At 42.3% G+C, this 20,730-nt stretch overlaps 1 protein-coding gene and 1 non-coding gene across 6 annotated transcripts in view; both read right to left on the bottom strand.

Annotated features, from left to right (window-relative positions):
- Positions 1-1,710: 1,710 nt before the first annotated feature.
- The window catches only part of LOC132657159 (centriole and centriolar satellite protein OFD1-like), an 84,506-nt gene continuing 65,486 nt past the window's right edge, over positions 1,711-20,730 (bottom strand). For 3 of the 5 annotated variants that reach the window (XM_060408671.1, XM_060408670.1, XM_060408672.1), the window contains 5 exons: positions 16,206-16,802; positions 15,612-15,732; positions 9,708-9,808; positions 3,509-3,666; positions 1,711-2,886 (listed from right to left, as the gene is read on the bottom strand). In XM_060408671.1, the coding sequence (XP_060264654.1) occupies positions 2,623-2,886; positions 3,509-3,666; positions 9,708-9,808; positions 15,612-15,732; positions 16,206-16,802 (1,241 nt within the window). In that variant the 3' untranslated portion in view covers positions 1,711-2,622. Of the gene's footprint in view, positions 3,667-9,707; positions 9,809-15,611; positions 15,733-16,205; positions 16,803-20,730 lie in introns of all 5 variants that reach the window. The other 2 variants (XM_060408673.1, XM_060408674.1) reach the window with 2 other exon arrangements.
- Positions 15,178-15,282, bottom strand: LOC132659089 (U6 spliceosomal RNA). The gene has a single exon (XR_009599050.1). It is a non-coding gene; the product is annotated as a U6 spliceosomal RNA (small nuclear RNA).

Genomic DNA, 20,730 nt, shown 5'->3' with positions numbered 1-20,730 from the left:
AGAAAGTGGGGACTCACAATACTAGCAACGGGAGCTTATCTCACTCATCCTTGTCCTGCTCTTTGCATTTGCCCTAGCCCCTGCTAACCTGCTTAATTATGCCTGTCCATGTATAAAACCTGTGTAACTCCTTTGTTCGGGGCTCAGAGCTTAGAGTGTTAACTGCTCTGGGATCATCAGTGTTAATAAATCTGAGTTCTCCAACTCTCTGGGTGTGGTACTTGGTTTCTCAGTAGTGGTTTCTGCAACCTTACCACCAGCACCACCTGGGAGGCCCTAAACCATTTTATGAGAATATGTGTGTGCTAAGTCAATTCAGAAAGAATAATAAACACCCTGGAATATCCTTCCTGCTTTAGTATGAAGTTTAGTGACAAAACACACTTCACCAGCAGAAAGAACTAGCCCAATCTGAATGTGTAAAGAGAAATGAAACCTCTAGGGTTTCACAGGAAAGACAGAGCAGACCAACCCTGCCTGTGTTATGCTCTGGGTGACCTTCAGTTAGCACTGAAAGTCTAAAAAAGAAAAACATGTGTTTGTATTTTCAGGGACAAACCATGAGGAGAGTGTCAAGGAAGATGGCCTCTTGTTTGACAGGTGTGAGCCCAGTCCTGAAGAGGAAGGAACACAATGGAAAGTTTAAAAAGGCAGGCCTTGGACTTGAGCAACGAGGGAAGTTTTCAAGTAGATATACCTAAGACAATAATGGAGATTTTAAAAAAACACACACGCAAAAAAACAGCAGCTCCTTTCATTATAATGAAAGGCCTAAGAATGAGAAACACTGAAGAGGGGTCACTTGACTATTTTTCATTTATACACTATTGAAAGGTTGCTGCTATGAGCTGAATGTTACATGTGACCCCCAGAGGAGATGATTTCAATCTGGGGTCAGAGACAAGGCTTGACTACTTGGAGCTTTTTGTATAGCAAAATTTTATTAAAGATTAACAGAGACAGGGAAAGCTTCTGAGACAGACATCAGAAGGGGACAGAAAGAGTGCCCCCTTGATAGTTTTTAGCAGGTGTTTTATGTCTGTTGAGTGAGTGAGTGAAAGTCGTTCAGTGGTGTCTGACTCTTTGTGACCCCACGGACTGTCCATGGAATTCTCTAGGCCAGAGTACTGGAGTGGATAGCCTTTCTCTTCTCCAGGGGATCTTTCCAACCCAGGGATTGAACCCAGGTTCACTGTACTGCAGGCAGATTGTTTACCAGCTGAGCCACAAGAGAATACCAAAGCTATTAATCAGATAAGAGAGACACCTCAAGGATGAGGCAGTTTCACCAGCACCCTCTCTCACGATATGTATTTTTGAGATTGGATGGCACAAACTGTGTCATTTCCCGGCCATAAAACAATCGACAGTAATATTGGTTTGTTGAGCCATTATCAGCCCAAGGTTTGAGAAAAGAAAAAAAGTTAGTCTTGGGGAACCACTTTGAAGAAAGGCAGATTCCAAAGCAAATACATAGTTTCATTAACACAGTTTAAGAAAAATGTTTCCATAAGAAAAATGCATTGGTTAGCTCAAGGCAGAAAAAGATATTTTCAACATAGAATTAAAAGAAGTCTGTGTGCAAAAAAGGAAAAAAAGATCCGCCACTTGCAGTTTATTTCTGCCTTCTACCTGGGGACCTTTGGCCTTCCTATCTGTTACCCTCCCACAGTAGTAGCAAGTAGAACTAGGAATAAAAATCACACTGGATTACATATGAATTTTTATTGAGCAGGTTTTCTCACTACAGAGAATTCACAGGCCACTATTTACAATCTCAGAGTAAGAAGCTGGGCAGCAAATGTGGTTACCAAATGTCATCTGGTTCTTCATGAGAAAAGCCCACAAAACTAAATTAGGGAAAGAGAAAAATTTTTTTAATCTGCTACATTCTTATCAAGTTTATTCTGTGATTTCTATCATATTCACATTCCTTTTCTGTGGGGTTTCTACCCCTGTTCATGATTTTTATCAGTAATTTTACAGGTTAATAAAATGTACTAGTTTTTTTTTTTTTTAAGTCAGTCATTTTGACTGTTTGTTATAGGCAGGCTCAAATATCTGAATGTTTCCCTGTTTGAGAATGAACTAGCAATATGCTAAATGGTTTGCATAAGAACACAAAATGCTGGGGACACCACACCTTTTGTCTTTGTCACTAGATGGCAGTATGTCCACTTCTGAGCTCTCTCTGACCACCTTTTTGGAACAATGACACAACACGGAGGTAGAGATGAGAATTTTGCAATTAGGTTTGCATTCATTTTATTAAACACTTTATGATTTCTCTAGGAACTATTTTTGAAATAAGTGTGTAACTGAAGATTCTATAAAGGCAGTGACTTTTAAACATGATATTCTGCAAGCACACCAGAATAAATTGCATGGAAAGCATTCTCAACATAGTATATTAGACTCAGATAAAATATTATTCTTAGGACTAACACATTTGTCATTTCATCATAGAGCTTCCAATATATTTAGTTCTTGTTCTTAAGTTATTAAGACATATCTCAACTTCTACAAACTTTGACAAATCATTTACTCAAACAAAAGCCATGACATTTTGTCAGGAGTTACAGATATTGAGAAGGCTGGAGCTCTATGTGACCTTCAGATTTTCTATACTTCTCCCTTTGTCTCTAACAGACAAGGCAGATCGTTATCCCCAGGTTTCAAGTAAACCACAGAAGCCCTCAGTACTCCCCACCCACAGACGCCTGTCCACAGCTTCCACACCTTATCTGTAGTGTCCTGGTCTTGATTCTGTCGTAGGATTTTCATGTATTTCTCTAGAGGATTTTCATCACTAATAGATATAGATTTGTCTTTCATTTCCTGAACACTCATTTTGAAGTTTTTTTCATTTCCAACTTCAATTAGCCTCTAAAATGGGGACCAAAACAGGAAGTATACATATTTTAGAACTTTTAAGTTGAAAACACACAGTAATATAATCCTGATCTTTTACCTACAACCCACATGAAAAGAATTGTTTTTTAATCGAAGTCATCGGTATCATTAAAGTGGGGACAAAAATATGACATCTCAATGAAGAAAGGGATTAATATGCCTCAACTGGGATTCTCTGGTGGCTCAGACGGTAAAGAATTCACATGCAATGCAGGAAACCTGGGTTCAATCCCTGGGTCAGGAAGATCCCCTGGAGAAGGAAATGGCAACCCACTCTAATATTCTTGCCTGGAGAATCCCATGGACAGAGGAGCCTGGCAGGCTAAAGTCCCCGGGGTAGCGAAGAGTCAGACATGACTAAGCAAACACACAGAGAGTGAGAAAATCAACCACAACAGAAGGTCCTGTTTCATGAGCCTGTTTTGAGGACCAGATGAGGATGCATGGGAGCAGGCTGGCCTTGCTATTCTGAACCAGGAGATATGAGGCCTGTGTGCTCTGCAGCTGTCCTTAGGTCATCCAAGGCTGGTTCACTTCCCCACTCCTCCTAGGACTTGGAGACACAGGGGACTCCCTCTCCCACCACCATGATTACCCTTTCCCGATCCAGCATTTCAGGTTCTCCCCACTCTGTCTGCAGAGTTTCCTGCTGTTTGGTCTGCCTCTGCTCTTCTTCCTGCCTTTGTTGCTTGGCCTGCTGTTCCCAAAGTTTATCTTCTTTCTTCCATTCTTCAGGTGGTTTCTGGATGTCATCTAATGGGATAGAAAATGAAGAACCAATAGTTTTCAGAAGCAAATTTTTCAAACAGGGAATAGGTGTGCAGGGCAGAGGATGGGGGAGGGGGATTGCGAAGCCCCAGGTAGATAGTGTGATTCTCAGCTGCCACTGTGCACTTGCTTCAAGGGGCTGCTCTATCCTTACTGTCCTCAGAGCCTCTAAACCCACCCTGAGCAGCGCACCCTACCCACTTCTCAACTGTGCCCTCCAGTCCCACCCTGACTGCAGAGGTGAGCCCTGCATTTGCACCCCTGCATTTGGTTTCAAGCCTGCCGCATTCTTAGGATTCTTTTTTCTGTAGCTTGCACATGCAGATATGTTTTGTCTTTATTTTTTTTAAATTTATTTTAATTGGAGGCTAATTACAATATTGTAGTGGTTTTTGCCATACATTGACATGAATCCACCATGGATGTACATGTGTTCCACATCCTGAACCCCCTCCCACCTCCCTCCCCATCCTCATCCCATCCCTCAGAGTCATCCAAGTGCACCAGCCCTGAGCACACTAGGATTCCTTTGTCGCCATTTATTCCCACAGCACTTTGGTCATTCCCCTCACCCTACTCCCACGAGGGCATGCGAATCTCCTGCCCAAAGGAGGACAAAATCACCACCCTCCCCTTCCTACTCAAGCTACCTGGCGAACACTCCATTCCTTCCAGGCAGATCCCTCCCTGGGGTTTGGGACTGCCTCTGTTCCCATCATTCCCCCATAATTCCTCTTGTCCCTCTCTCTCCTCTCTGGCTTCATATCAATGCTTCTATGGGGCAGTTCCCTGCCATCTGCATATGGCAATCCAACAACGGTGGTTTCCCTCTGGTCCCTGTGACCAAGTTCACTCTATGCTCTGTCTACCAACTCCCAGGGCTTTGGGCTCCCTCCTCCTCATCCTGCTGCTACAGTGAGGGTCCTGATCACCCTTCACCGACAGCACCAACACCACAGTCTCTGTGCTCCCTGACACCAATCTCTCAGCCTTCAAGTCAGCTTGCTTCCTTAGCACCTGTCACCTCCTGAAGAGAAGGAAAGGAAGCACTGCGTGCCGTCTCTGCTCTGGTAGATTCCAGACCACCGCAGCCAAGGCCCTGTCAACTGGCCTTTTTAATTCCTCCACTTTTGCACATCTAACCTCCACCAGCACATTCACTGTCACTTGACTCCAGCTGCTCTTCTCTGCCACCTTTGCTCCCACAGTCTCCCTAATTGATAAGTTCCTTCCCCACCTCTCCCCACAAAACCAGCTAGCCTGTAAACCCCATCTGTGTATACACCCAGTACCCCCCATAGGGATGGGGACCTCTCCAGTGCCTGTTGTGTCCACAATCATGTGTTATCTACTTTCTGTTCCTTCAGGATGAATCTCAGGCTTCCTTTGCCCACTCCAGAGAGCCCACAGCATCTCATAGGTTGAATTACATTCCAAATCTGCTGCTTATGCTTTTTCCTCCAGTTTTGACTGAAAAACCTCAGTACCCACCCCCCAACAGTGCTGAAAAACAGACAAATTCACTGCTTCAACACAGGACTGTGAACCTCTGTGCCAGGACCTGTTTCATATCACCAGTGGAACTGAGCTTGTTCTCCTCACAGGAAGAGAGGCAACACAGGCTTGTCTTACCCTTGATCCTGGCTGTTAACCTGACTACCAGGAGGCAGGCTCTATTTATTTTCATGGGCAGAAAGGCAACCTTCTGCTCCTTGCTGGAGACAAGGGTCACCCCTGAAGGGTGCAGCCACGGTTCTGAACGCTCATTTTAGAAGACATTATTCAGTTCAGCTCATTCAGTAGTGCATGCCTCTTTGCGACTGCATGGACTACAGCACTCCAGGTCTCCCTGTCTATCACCAACTCTTGGAGCCTCCCAAATTCATGTCCATTGAGTCGGTGATGCCATCTAACCCTCTCATCCTCTGTCATCCCCTTCTTCTCCTGCCCTCAATCTTTCCCAGCATTAGGGTGTTTTCTAATGAGTCAGTTCTTTGTATCAGGTGGCCAAAATACTGAATTTCAGCTTCAGCATCAGGCCTTTCAATGAATATTCAGGACTGATTTCCTTTAGGACTGACTGGTTTGATCTTGCAGTCCAAGGGACTCTCAAGAGTCTTCTCCAGCACCACAGTTCAAAAGCATCAGTTCTTCCATGCTCAGTTTTCTTTATGGTGCAACTCTCACATCCACATTTGGTTACTGGAAAAATCATAGCTTTGACTAGACAGACCTCTGTTGGCAAAGTAATGCTCTGCTTTTATATACACTGTCTAGGTTTGTCACAGGTTTTCTTCCAAGGAGTAAGCATCTTTTAATTTCATGGCTGCAATTGCAATCTGCAGTGATTTTAGAGCCCCCCAAAATAAAGTCTGTCACTGTTTCCATTGTTTCCCCATCTATTTGGGATGAAGTGATGGGTGCCATGATCTCAGTTTTCTGAGTGTTGAGCTTTAAGCCAACTTTTTCACTCTCCTCTTTCACTTTCATGAAGAGGTTCTTTAATTTCTTTTCATTTTTTGCCATATGGGTGGTGTCATCTGCATATTGGAGGTTATTGATATTTCTCTCAGCAATCTTGATTTCAGCTTGTTTCACTTTTCATGATATACTCTGCATATAAGTTAAATAAGCAGGGTGACAATATACAGTCTTGACATATTCCTTTCCCAGTTTGGAAACAGTCCATTATTTCATGCCTGGTTCTAACCATGCCTGGTTGCTTCTTGACCTGCATACAGATTTCTCAGGAGGCAGGTGAGGTGGTCTCTTATTCCCATCTCTTTAAGAATTTTCCACAGTTTGTGTGATTCACACAAAGGTTTTGCTGTAGTCAATAAAGCAGAAGTAGATATTTTTCTGAAACTCTCTTGCTTTTTTGATGGTCCAGTGGATGGTGGCCATTTGATCTCTAGTTCCTTTGCCTTTTTAAGATCCAGCTTGAATATCTGGAATTTCATGGTTCATATATTGTTGAAGCCTCACTTGGAGAATTTTGAGCATTACTTGGCTAGCATGTGAGATGAGTGCAATCATCAAGTAATTTGAACAATCTTTGCATTGTCTTTCTTTGGGATTAGAACAAAAACTGACCTTTTCTAGTCCTGAGGCCTCTGATGAGTTTTCCAAATTTGCTGGCATATTGAGTGCAACACTTTCACAGCCTTTTAGGATTTGAAATAGCTCATCTGGAGTTCCATCACTTCCATTAGCTTTGTTCACAGTGATGATTTCTAAGACCTACTTTGACTTTGCATTCCAGGATGAGTGATCACACCATCATGATTATCAGTGTCATTAAGATGTTTTTTGTACAGTTCTGTGTATTTTTGCCAACTCTTCTTAATATCTTCTGCTTCTCTTAGGTCCATACTATTTCTGTCCTTTATTTTGCATGAAATGTTCTCTTGATGTTATTACAATGAATTATATAATGATACAATAATTATAATGAACATAATAGAAGACATTATTATAAGAATTATTACCTCTCACAGGTGGAACACTAATGTCCTCAGTTGGTTTCTTTTATTTTGTTATTTCTATTCCCATCTCTGTCAGAAGGCTCCCACCATTGTTGCTGAGTATCCATCTGAATGGGGCTCCCTGGTGATGGGTTTCTGATCATACCTCACCCCCAACCCAGAAAAGCTCCACAAAGCAGGGACTGCTTGACTGCAAAATGCCCAGCCCCCAGCAAAGTCCCCAGCATAGAAAAGGCTCTGATCAAGCCACCCTAAATGAATGCTTTCCACAATGATTTACAGTGGAATCAGCAAAATCATCCCTCTCACAATCTTCCTTCTGACAGCAATTCTTCCTCTTCCTGAGTATGGTGACTTCATACTGCCTATAAGAGTCTTTGCACAGCTTTGGGGGAGGATGTTTCCCCAAGGTTTGGAAAACACCAGTAGAGGGTTTTACTTGAGGAAGGGCACTCTGGTCAAGGAAAAAAGGACCTGTCCACTGGGCAATGCATGGACAGCCTCTACATGGTGGTGAGGGAAGGGGGAGCCTACAGAAGAGAAAGAGAGAGAAAGGGGGCCACAGGAGGGATTTAATGACCACTATTCCTTCAATATCATCACTGTTCTGAAGACTGAAATAAAACAGATTAACTGTCCTAATTTTTAAAGCATGAAGGAAGCAAAGCGATAGAAAGAAAAATAATACTGAGTTTTATTACTGACATATCTCGTTAGTTAATGAGAGGGAAACTCATCCAGGTACTGAAAGGAGATGGGCCTGGCAGGCACACAGGCTGTGGCACTGTCCATGAGAGGCATGTCACCGGCCTGATGGATACTGTGTTTCTTAAACAGCCTTGGCACACTCCATCCATCATAAGAGGTACAAAAGAGTCTCCCCTAGCCCTCAGCAGCAGCAAGAGAAGGTGGGGATAACCGCTTGCTAAGCACTGAAGTTTTAGAAAAAACAGCTGGGTCATCCTTTTCCTTACAGGGTTCCAGGAACTCACTGGAGCCACTTGCCAATGTATCTGCTTCTCCAAGCATTCTTAGGCAATTCATTTACAAATATTATTTGCTACCCAGTAGGGAAACTGGTCCAGCAACAGCAGAATTCATCTGACGTGGTGAAAGCATCTGAATTCTATTTCAATAGCAGTGATTTAACAGTTAATGAAGTTGGTTCAAAGATTTCATAAACTATTCTAAGCTCTTTATTTCACCTGTTCAAAGTACTAGATATTTAGACTTGAGGATGAAGTTCTCAAGGCAAAGTAATAGGTTAACACACAAATACAAAGACTTTCTGGGGGATGGGATCAAGATGGTGCAGGAGTAGGTCATGGAGCTCACCTTCTCCCACAAACACATCTCAAAACATCTGCACATGGAACAATTCTCACAAAACATTACAGAACACTGGAAGACCACATGAGAGTTAACAAGAGGGCAACACAAGTCTAGGTAACTAGGTAGGATGAAAGAAAAAAGAAAAACCAAAAAGAGAAAGGAACTGAGAAGGTATCTGCAACCATGGGAGGGGCCTGTGAAAAAGGAAAGGTTTCTTCACCCTGGGAGCTGAGGCTCAGGCTTTAGAAGTCAGAACCAGGGAGACAGCCTGAGAGGTTACAGTGTGCAGGAGTGTGGTAATAAGCCTGGACCAGCCAGGTAGTTCAGGGGTTGCAAAGAGTTGCATGTGACTTAGTGACTGAACAACAGCTGACAGATACTTAGGTTATTTTAAGTTTCTGGCTATTATGAATAAAGCTGATATAAAGGATATACCATACATAAAGAAACTCAGAGCTGGTTGACGCTACATCTCTATTGTTTAGTGAAGTAGGCTCTGAGGTTGAAAATCTAAGGCAAGGTCAAAGCCAAGAAAACAATTTCTAGTCTCTTAAGCTAATACTCTTAAATCTCCATTCTGTAACTAAGAAAGTGTTTTCTAAATCTGAGGCAATTGATGGAATCAGTATAGTCCAAGAGTCACTTAACAGTTTCACATTCTACAAAAGTGGGGGGAAAAAGCAAATTTTAAGAAGTCACTTATTTTAAATCTGAGGCAATCCTAACCTTCATAAATTAAAGATTCATTTTGGGGCTTAGCTCTGACTTTGCAGTTATTGTTGTTCAACAGTCACTAAGTAGTGTTCAGTTCTTTGGGCCCCACGGACTACAGCACACCAGGCTTCTCTTTCCTTCACTATCTCCTTAAGTTTGCTCAAACTCATGTCCATTGAGTGGCAAGGTCATTCAACCATCTCATCCTCTGCTGCCCTCTTCTCTTCTGGCCTGGATCATTTCCTAAGTTTGAAACTAGTTATCCTGAAATTAAAAAAAAAAAAAAAGGAACTCAGAACTTAAAAAAATCTTTGTGAAAAAAAAAAATACAACCTGGCACTATATCTGTATCAGTGGCTTTATAAGAGAGCGAAACTGTGTTAATTTGTAGCTGCATCACTTTTTATAACAACTGGTATGTTTTGCCAAAACTGAATGTTCTATATTTTGAAACAAGTTCTACATATAAAAATAAGAATTAATATTTAAACTTACATTCAAAAGATGGTTTAAATTCCTCATTATCCTTAAAAGTTAGCTTGTGAGGATTTGAAAATTCACTTTTGTCTAGAAGCTCTGGTTGTCTCTGATGAAGACTGGATGGGAAGAATAAAATACAAAAATGTGAAGCTTTAATAAAGTAAGAAACAAGAGCAAAGGGTGATAAAGCCTTTTGTGACTCAAGAAAATGCTTTAGAAAATTAATTTTTTGTGGATTCACAGTGATTAGGAGCTACCCTGAACTGGTTGCTTTCCATGCACCAGACATCATTCCAAACTGTTACTGCATATTAACTCAGTCACTCTTTCACATTGCCTCATTCCATGAGGTGGGTATTAATAAAGAATATGCTGGCACTCTCAAAGCTGTTCCGAGGAGGAATTTTTTTAAAAAAATTCTTTTATTTTAAAATTTATGTATTTAAATTGGAGGCTAATTACTTTACAATATTGTGGTGGTTTTTGCCATACACAGACATGAAGCAGCCATGGGTGCACATGTGTCTCATATCCTGAAGCCCAACCCCACATCATTCCACACTCCATCCCTCTAGGTTTTCCCAGTGCATCAGCTTTGAGGGCCTTCCTTCATGCATTGAACTTGCACTGGTCATCTATTCTATATATGGTGATATATATATATCAACATTGCCAGGAGAAATATCAATAACCTCAGATATGCAGAAGACACCACCCTTAGGGCAGAAAGTGAAGAGGAACTAAAAAGCCTCTTGAGGAAAGTGAAAGCAGACAGTGGAAAGTTGGCTTAAAGCTCAACATTCAGAAAACAAACATCATGTCATCTGGTCCCATCACTTCATGGGAAATAGATGGGGAAACAGTGGAAACAGTGTCAGACTTTCTTTTGGGGGGCTCCAAGATCACTGCAGATGGTGACTGCAGCCATGAAATGAAAAGACATTTACTCCTTGGAAGGAAAGTTATGACCAACCTAGAGAGCATATTCAAAAGCAGAGACATTACTTTGCCAACAAAGGTCCGTCTAGTCAAGGCTATGGTTTTTCCAGTGGTCATGTATGGATGTGAGAATTGGACTATAAAGAAAGCTAAGCACCAAAGAATTGATGCTTTTGAACTGTGGTGTTGGAGAAGACTCTTAAGAGTCCCCTGGACTGCAAGGAGATCCAACCAGTCCATTCTGAAGGAGATCAGCCCTGGGTGTTCTTTGGAAGGAATGATGCTAAAGCTGAAACTCCGGTACTATGGCCACCTCATGCGAAGAGTTGACTCATTGGAAAAGACTCTAATGTTGGGAGGGATTGGGGGCAGGAGGAGAAGGGGGCAAGAGAGGATGAGATGGCTGGATGGCATCACCGACTCAATGGATGTCAGCCTTGAGTGAACTCCAGGAGTTGGTGATGGACAGGGAGGCCTGGTGTACTGCTATTCATGGGGTCACAAAGAGTCAGACACGGCTGAGTGACTGAACTGAACTGAACTGAACTGAATATATGTTTCAGCTATTTTCTCATATCATCCCACCTTGTCTTCTTCCACATAGTCCAAAAGTCCCTTCTTTACATCTGTGTCTCTTTGTGGTCTTGCATATAGGGTCATTATTATCATCTTTCTAATTCCATATATATGCATTAGTATACTGTATTGGCATTTCTCTTTCTGACTTACTATGTATAATAGGCTCCAGTTTTATCCACCTCATTAGAACTGACTCAAATGCATTCTTTTTTACATCGATAGTAATATTCCATTGTGTACATGTGCCACAACTTCCTTATCCATTTGTCTGCCAATGCACATCTAGGTTGCTTCCATGTCCTAGCTATTGTAAACACTGCTGTCATGAACACCAGGGCACATGTGTCTCCTTCAATTCTGATTTCCTTGGTGTGTAGGCCCAGAAGTGGGATTGCTGGGTCATATGGCAGTTCTAGTTCCAGTTTTTAAAGGAATCTCCACAGTTTTCCATAGTGGCTATACTATTTTGCATTCCCACCAAAAGGGTAACAGGGTTCCCTTTTCTCCATACCCTCTCCAGGGTTTATTGTCTATAGACTTTTTGATGGCAGTATCTCATTGTTGGATTTTTAAAATTAATTTATTTTTAATTGAAGAATAATTGAAGAATATTGTTGTTTCTGTCAAAACTCAACATGAATCAACCATCAGTTCAGTTCAGTTCAGTTGCTCAGTCGTGTCTGACTCTTTGAGATCCCATGAGTCATAGCACGCCAGGCCTCCCCGTCCATCACTGCCGGGGTCCAGACCCGGTGGATCCAGGGAATTTGAAGGGGAGATGGAGTTGGCGAGGAGAGGTTTATTTATTTAGAAATATAAAGAGAGATTAGGAAATAATAGTATAGTAGGAAAATTAGTAGAGAAAAGAGGCTGAATAACTTGGTTTATGCAGAGAACCAATAAAACTCCGAGATAAGGAGTTTGCACCGTCTACATAGGCCACTGGTGCCCGCTTGAATAGTGGAGGGTGCCCTGCCTTGGGCTCCCTCTTGCATGGGTCTTAAAAGCCAGGGCAAATAAGTAGACACGGTGAGCCTCCACACTCCAGATAGGAATTAAGCCAGAAAAGGGAGAAAAGAATGACATGGGGGAGCCAAGCATCGGTGCCAGACCCACACCTTTATTTTCAAAAGCAGCTTATATACCCCAAGTTGTACATAAAGAAATAATGGAATGTGCAGAGTTATGCAGGGGCAGCAGTCCTGACCCTTATTGACATCAGGCTTTCTTTTTGCATACCTTCCCATATATAAAAGGTCTTAGGTTGTTTTACATCATCTTCTGGCCAGGGGGCCTGTTAACATTTTTATGGCTCTTTTCCTAGACAAATGTCTATCAAGCAAAAAGCTCTTTTTCCCTTGAAGTGTTTTTTCTTAATCTGCATCACCCTCAAAGTACTAAATAAAGTTACATTCCTGCAGAACAAAGGTGCAGTGGGTTATAACAAAGTACTCAACTCAAAGATCTAATGTTGCTAATACCAGGCCTACTACCTGTTTTTTTCTATATGCCAAGTATATCTAAAATAAAAGATATGAAAATTTGGCAGCAAGTATTGGCTCAACAAATGAAACCCTTAATCAGTCCTATTTTAATGATTTTGACTCCTCAGAAGCCCCTACATTCCTAGGATGTTTTAAGCTTCCTGTGCCTCTCACAGTCGGGAGGCCTCAAACAATCACATGTGCAGCTGTATGAGTCCTGCAGGCAGGCTAGAAAGCCATCACAGGGGTTTTTGGATTGAAACACTCTTATTATGCCCAGGAGATTTATAATCTAAAAGCTCTAAATTAACTTTTTCCAGAAAAAGGTGGTTGGGGGACAGCCCCCTGTTAATGTCAGAGGAGTTGGTGAAAGCATAATGCAGTAAGGTAGGCAGACTCTGGCTTTGGGGGTAGATGCTCGAGAATTTCCAGGGGGACCCCTGAGGCTAAATCCCGCCTTTGCATATGCCAAGGCTCCTTCCTCATGACCTTTGCCATGGGTGGGGTTCCTCACGCTGGCTCCCGGCACATCACCAACTCCCAGAGTTTACTCAAACTTGTGTCCATTGAATCAGTGATGCCATCCAGCCATCTTATCCTCTGTCGTCCCCTTCTTCTCCTGCCCCCAATCCTTCTCAGCATCAGGGTCTTTTCCAATGAGCCAGCTCTTCACATCAGGTGGCCAAAGTACTGGAGTTTCATGTTTAGCATCAGTTTTTCCAATGAACACTCAGAATTGATCTCCTTTAGGATGGACTGGTTGGACCTCCTGCAGTCCAAGGGACTCTCAAGAGTCTTCTCCAAAACCGCACTTCAAAAGCATCAATTCTTTGGTGTTTAGCTTTCTTCACAGTCCAACTCTCACATCCATACATGACCAGTGGAAAAACCAGAGCTTGACTAGATGTCTAGGTTGGCTATAACTTTCCTTCCAAGGAGTAAGTGTTAATTTCATGGCTGCAATCACCATCTGCAGTGATTTTGGAGCCCGAAAACATGAAGTCCCACACTATTTCCACTGTTTCCCCATCTATTTCCCATGAAGTGATGGGACCGGATGCCATGATCTTCATTTTCTGAATGCTGAGCTTTAAGCCAACTTTTTCACTGTGCTCTTTCACTTTCATCACGAGGCTTTTTAGTTCCTCTTCACTTTCTGCCCTAAGGGTGGTGTCATCTGCATATCTGAGGTTATTGATATTTATCCCAGCAATCTTGACTCCAGCTGGTGCTTCTTCCAGCCCAGCATTTCTCATTATGTACTCTGCATATAAGTTAAATAAGGAGGGTGACAATATGCAGCCTTTATGTACTCCTTTTCCTATTTGGAACCAATCTCTTGTTCCATGTCCACTTTAAATATTGCTTCCTGACGTGCACACATGTTTCTCAAGAAGCAGGTCAAGTGGTCTGGCATTCCCATCTCTTTCAGAATTAGGTATACACATATCCCCTCCCTCTTGAACCTCCCTCCCATTTCCCTCTCATCCCACCCCTCTAGCTGGATACAGAACTCCTGTTTGAGTTTACTGACACATACAGCAAATTACTGTTGTCTATCTATTTTACATATGACAATGTAAGTTTCCAAGTTACTTTCTACACATATCTCAATCTCTCCTCTGCTCTTTGCATGTCCGTATGTTCTCCATGTCTGTTTCTCCATTCTGCTGCCCTACAAGCAAATTCTTCAGTGCCATCTTTCTAGATTCTGCATATGTGCTTTAGTATATGATATCTATCCTTCTCTTTCTGAGTTACTACACTTATAATTGGCTCTAGGTTCATCTACCTCATTAGAACTGTCTCACATTATTTACGTGAGTAATTGCTGTTTATGGCTGAGTAATATTCCATTGTGTATATGTACTACAACTTCTTTATCCTTTTATCTGTCAGTGGACATCTAGGTTGCTTAAATGTTCTAACTATTGTAAACAGTGCTGCAATGAACAATGGGATACATTTGTCTTTTTCAGTTTTGGTTTCCTCAGGGTATATGCCTAGAAGTGGGATTGCTAGGTCATTTAGTGGTTTTATTCCTAGTTTTTTAAAGAATCTCCATACTGTCTTACATAGTGGCTGTATGAATTTACAGCCTTAAGTGCAAGAGTGTTCCCTTCTCTTCACCCTGCCTTCAGCATTTATTTGTAGACTTTTTGATGATGGCCATTATGACCAGTGTGAGGTGATAACTCATTGTAGTTTTGATTTGGTGTTTCTTTAATAATAAGTGGTGTTGAGCATCTTTTCAACCATAGTCATCTGTATGTCATCTTTGGAAAAAATGTCTGTTTAGGTCTTTTTCCCACTTTTTGATTGACTTCTTTGTTTTTCTGGCATTGGGTTATATAAGCTGTTTGTATATTTTGGAACTTAATTGTTTGTCAGTTGTTTAATTTGCTATTATTTTCTCCCATTCTGAGAACTGTCTTCTCACCTTGGTTATAGTTTCCTTTGCTGTGCAAAAGCTTTTAAGTTTAAAAAACATGGAGTGATTCATGAATTTGCATGACATCCTTGTGTAGGGGCAATTAATCTTCTCTGTACCATTTCAATTTTAGCATACGTGCTGCTGAAGTGAGCACTGCATTTGCAGATTTAGTACAGCTGCTTTATCTTTAATACTAAGTCTATTCATGAAACTATGAAGATGCTTATTAATACCTGAGTACATACACTATACATCATGTTTAGCAAACAAAAAGGAATTATTCATTCACTAAAAGCAGTCTTTTTTTTCCTACAGCCAATAATTCAGATGATTCTCAGAGATTACACATCCTATAATCTGACTGCATATTCTATCCTGCCAGGTGGTTACTAACATCACTTAAAAATGTGGAGCCAGCCATGGCTGAGAACAGAGGAAGCTAATCAGCTTTGGCAGAGGCCAGGCAGAGAATGAGGTACTTACCAGGCTTTCTGCTCTGGAGGGCTGGAGTATGAGTGCACGGAAAGGCTGCACTTGGACTCAGCAAGTGATGGCTGTGACTTTCTGTCAGGACAGGGAGCAGCGACTGGGGACCGGCTCAGACCTACGGGGCAGGAGGATCCACGACAATCATGTTACAGATTGCATGGAGAAGATGGCAGTGCAACTTCTAAGGATTTCTACCACTTTGAAAATGCATTCTATCATCCTTGCAAGAAGTGCAGTAAGTGAAAATCATCCACAGATGATTTTATAGGAAATTAGAACAGTTCAGGTATGAAAATGGAAGTGCAGTGATAATAAGAGAACACATGAAACTAACCAGCAGCCCAGAAAAAGCCACAGTCACTCTCTGAAAACCTCCATGTGCCAAGCAAAATGCCAGCACTTGACTCTCCATCCCACAGCCTCCACACCTCCTGTGACCTGGGGGAGATGACCTGCTCCCCAGTAGCCTGCAGTTCGGAGGCTCCCATGACTCCTCATACTTCCAGCTGCACTCTTATGCAGAGAGGGGGGACAAGGAGCAAAATTACCCCTGTCCAGAGTATCCACAGGCCTGTGTCCATAGCTCACCTTCCAGGTACATTTCACTATCATGGCTTCTTGCGCTGGGGAGTGGCGTAGAGGAGAGCCATCTGGAGACTGCACTCTTGCATGACCTTGAGGCAATACTGCTGGGCACCTCGGACACCACACTTTTGTCCCCTTCACATGTGCTTACCGGAGGCTGCTGAGAGGTGACTCGGTTGTCCACAAAAACACACCTCTCGGGAGCAGCTGCAGTGATGTTCTTGAGAGTCCCTGGCAGGTACAGGGTAGGTGGGCTTCTGACTGCCAACAGGCTCTTGGCAGGGCACCAACGGACCCTTTGATGGTAGTTCTGGAAAGCTTTTTCCAGGTTCTCTGCCTCCTGCTCCAGCTTTCTCACCCTATCCTTGGCACTGGCTACAAACTCAAGGTCAGAATCAGGGGAACTGACCTCTCTGCTGGCATTTGGGTAACTGGGGATCTGTGATGTAACTGGACTTGCTGTTGCCTCCTCTTTTTTCAGAGGGTGTTTCAAGAAATCTCCGTTGATGTTACTCTCAGGAGCCCTGGTGCTCAGTAATGTGCTGATGGAGCAATTTTGAAGAGAGTGCTTCGGGTTGTAGTATACTTCATTCTCTAGTGCTATGGATTACAAACAAATAGTGTGAGACAGGAGGGGAAAAAGTAGGGAACCAAACTGAAAGGTTTGGGGAATATTTTCATCAAAAAATCAATTAGCATGTTAAATAGTTTGTAGGAAGTGATCAAGATGGTGGAGTCATAAGACATGAACCCACTTCCACTCACAAATACGTCAACAATACATCTCTGTGTGGAATTCTGATTCTCACAGAATATCTACTGAACACTGGCAGAAGATCTCAGATCTCCAAAAGGGCAAAATAATCTCCATGGAACCAGGTTGGTTCCAAAATAGTACAACAAAAGAAAATGAAGAAGAATCTGGGACAGGATCTGTACCCTCAGGAAGGAGCTGTGAAAGAGGCAAGGTTCCTGCACTGCAGGAGATCAGTCAAGATGGGGGTGAGCTCCAGAGCCTTGGAGGAGAATGCAGACTCTGATGTGCAGCAGCTGGGAGAGAGACAGACCTGCACAAAAGGTCAGCTCCACTGCCCTGTATTCCCCACCCAGAGACATGTGTCCACCCATGCAGACAGGAGCTGGGTGTCGAAGCTTACACTTTGGAGATCAGACTCAGGGAGAGGGCTAGGGTGGGTTGTGTGGAAACAGCCTGAAGGGGCTGGAGTCTGGAGCAGTCACTTCTGAGGGTGTACATGGAGGAAGCTTGGGCCGCCTTAGAGGCCAGGTGCTACTGATGGTTGGGGTATGTGAGGGGAGTGGTGGGACACACCACTGCAGCCTTTTCTGCTGTGCATGCTGTCAGGCAGTATGACACAGCCTACAGAAGCTCCAGGAGGGATCATGGGCATGGCAACCGCCACCTGCATGCCACAGGCTTCAGGTCGGTTCTGAGCCTCTGCTGCTCTCCACCCCAAGTTACAAAAGCAATCTCGAACTGCTGCCATTGCCACTCTCCCAGGCTCCAGGAGTGGTCTCAAGCTGCCTGTGATCCCATCACATGCTCTAGGGGGTGTGTATGAGATCCTCCACCAATGCCAAGAACCTCAAGACTGGGCACCAGCCACCACATCTGCATACCTGGATTATAAGGGTATAATGATCATGGCCAGCACACATTGAGCAAAGAGGCCACAGGCATTCAAACCAAAAACAGCCCTCATGACAAACAAACATTAAACCCACAGAAGCTACACAGGGACGCTTCCACATATAAACAGTCCCCTGGGACCACAGTAGATATACTTCTTTTCTGTAAATTCAGGAGAGAAAATTAAGTAAAATGAAGCAGAGGAAGCACCCCTAGTTAAGGGTGATTAAACCAAGAAAACTCCTCTGAAAGAACAATGAAACAGACCTCTTCAGTTTAACAGCACAGATTTCAAAAAAGGATGGAAATACTAAAGAAATTAAGAACAAGTTATCAGTATAAGTTCAAAGTACTATAAAAATGGACTAGAAACTATAAAGAGGAAGCAAGAAAATTACAAAACTCATTTGCTGAGATGAAAACCAAACTAAAGGCAATGAACAGGAATGAATAATGCAGAAAAACAGGCAATTCCCTAGTATTGCAGTGGTTAGGACCCCATGCTTTCACTGACAAAGGTGTGGATTCAATCCCTGGTCAGGGAATGAAGATCTTGCAATTCATGTGGCATGGCTAAAACAAAACAAATGATTCAGAAGAATCAGTAAGTGCCCCAGAAGATAGAATAATGAAGATCACTCATTCAAGACAGTAAACAGAAAGCCAAATTAAAAAAAAAAGAGAAAGAAATCTATATACAAGACCTATGGAACAATAAAAAGCATGCCAATCTATACATAATAGGGATTCCAGGTGGGGAAGAAAGAGAAAAGCTTAAAAAAAAGTATTTGAAGAAATTATGGCTGAAAACTTCCCAAACCTGAAGATGTAAACAGATATCCAAGTGCAGGAAACAGAGAGGGTTCCACACAAGATAAACCCAAAGAGACCTACATCAAGACATACTATAAAAATGGCAAAAGTTAAAGATAGTGTGCTAATAACAGCAAGAGAAAGACAGAATTAATTATAAGAGAACCCCCATAAAGCAATCAGCTGATTTCCCTACAGAAATGTTGCAGACCCAAACGGCTTGGCAAGAGATATTCAAAGCACTAAAAAGGAAAAATCTGCAACCCAGGATACTTGGCATGCATGCATGCTCAGTTGCTCAGTCAAATCTAACTCTTTGAGCCCTCATGGGTTGTAGCCTATGATCATTATACTAGACTCCTCTGTCCATGGAGTTTCCCAGGCAAGAATACTGGAGTGGGTTGTCATTTCCTCCTCCTGGGGATCTTCCCAAACCAGGGACTGAACCTATATCTCCTGCACTGCAGGCAGACTTTTTTTTACTACTGAACCATCTGGGAAGCCCCAAATTAACCAGTATAGATATTTTTTAAAAAATCTAAGAAAGTGATGATAATCACAATGAATGTCAGAGAAATGAACATGAAGATGTAAAAGAGGACATAAAAATCATAAAATTTGAGGGAAGAGAGTAAGAAAATGTAGATTGCCCCTACTTCCTAGAATTGTTTGAGTCTATATGGCTACCAGTCTAAGGCAAGTAGATAAAGGATGAAAACAGGGTAACTATAAAACAAAAAAACATACAACAGATTCACAAAAAAACAAAAAGAAGACAATGTAACTATAATAAAAAAAATTCATCAAGTCACACAAAGTAAAACAAAAAGAAATGGACAAAGAAATATAAAATCAATGGGAAAATATTTCTTAAAATGGCAATAAACTATTTCTTTTCAGTCTTCCAACTCTGTCCAACATTCTGTGACCCCCATGGACTGCAGCACATCAGTTGCTCAAATTCACGTCCATTGAGTGAGTCAGTGATGCCATCCAACTGACACTGTCTCTCATCCTCTGTTGTTCCCTTCTCCTCCTGCCTTCAATCTTTCAAGCATCAGGCCTTTTCGAATAAGTCAGCCATTCGCATTTGGTGACTGAAGTACTGAGCTTCAGCTTCAGTATCAGTCTTCCAATACATATGCAGGTTGATTTACTTTAGGAATGACTGCTTTGATCTTCTTGCAAGGGACTCTCAAAAATCTTCTCCAACACCACAGTACAAAAGTCAGTTCTTCAGCCTTCTTGATGGTTCAACTCTCACATTCATACATGACTAGTGGAAAAGCCATAGCTTTGACTAGACAAATGGACCTTTGTTGGCAAAGTGCTGTCTCTGCTTTTATAAATGCTGTCTAGGTTTGTCATAGCTTTTCTTCCAAGGAGCAAGTGTCTTTTAATTTCATGGCTGTAGTCAAATCTACAGTGATTCTGGAGTCCAGGAAAATAAAGTGTCACTGTTTCAATTGTTTCCCCAACTATTTGCAATGAAGGATGGCACTGGATACCATGATCTTTGTTTTTTGAACGTTGAGTTTTAAGCCAGCTTTTTCATTCTCCTCTTTCACTTTCGACAAGAGATTCTTTAGCTCCTCTTTGCTTTCCACCATATGGGTGGTGTCATCTGCATATCTGAGGTTACTGATATTTCTCCCAGCAATCTTGATTCCAGCTTGTGTTTCTTCCAGTCCAGCATTTCTCATGATATACTCTGCATACAAGTTAAATAAGCAGGGTAACAATATATAGTCTTGACATACTCCTTTCCAATTTGGAAACAGCTCATTGTTACATGCCTGGTTCTAACTGTTGCTCCTTGACCTGCATACAAATTTCTCGGAAGGCAGGTAGTCTGTATTCCCATTTCTTTGAGAATTTTCCACAGTTTGTTCTGATCCACAAAGTCAAAGGCTTTAGCATAGTCAGTCAGTTCAGTCGCTCAGCTGTGTCTGACTCTGCAACCCCATGAACCGCAGCACGCCAGGCCTTCCTGTCCATCACCAACTCCCGGAGTTCACTCAAACCCATGTCCATTGAGTCGGTGATGCCACCCAACCATCTCATCCT

This window comes from Ovis aries, chromosome Y, assembly GCF_016772045.2.
Source record: "Ovis aries strain OAR_USU_Benz2616 breed Rambouillet chromosome Y, ARS-UI_Ramb_v3.0, whole genome shotgun sequence".
NCBI lineage: Eukaryota > Metazoa > Chordata > Mammalia > Artiodactyla > Bovidae > Ovis > Ovis aries.
Note: the sequence above shows the minus strand (reverse complement) of the source record. Positions and strands in the feature narration are given on the sequence as shown.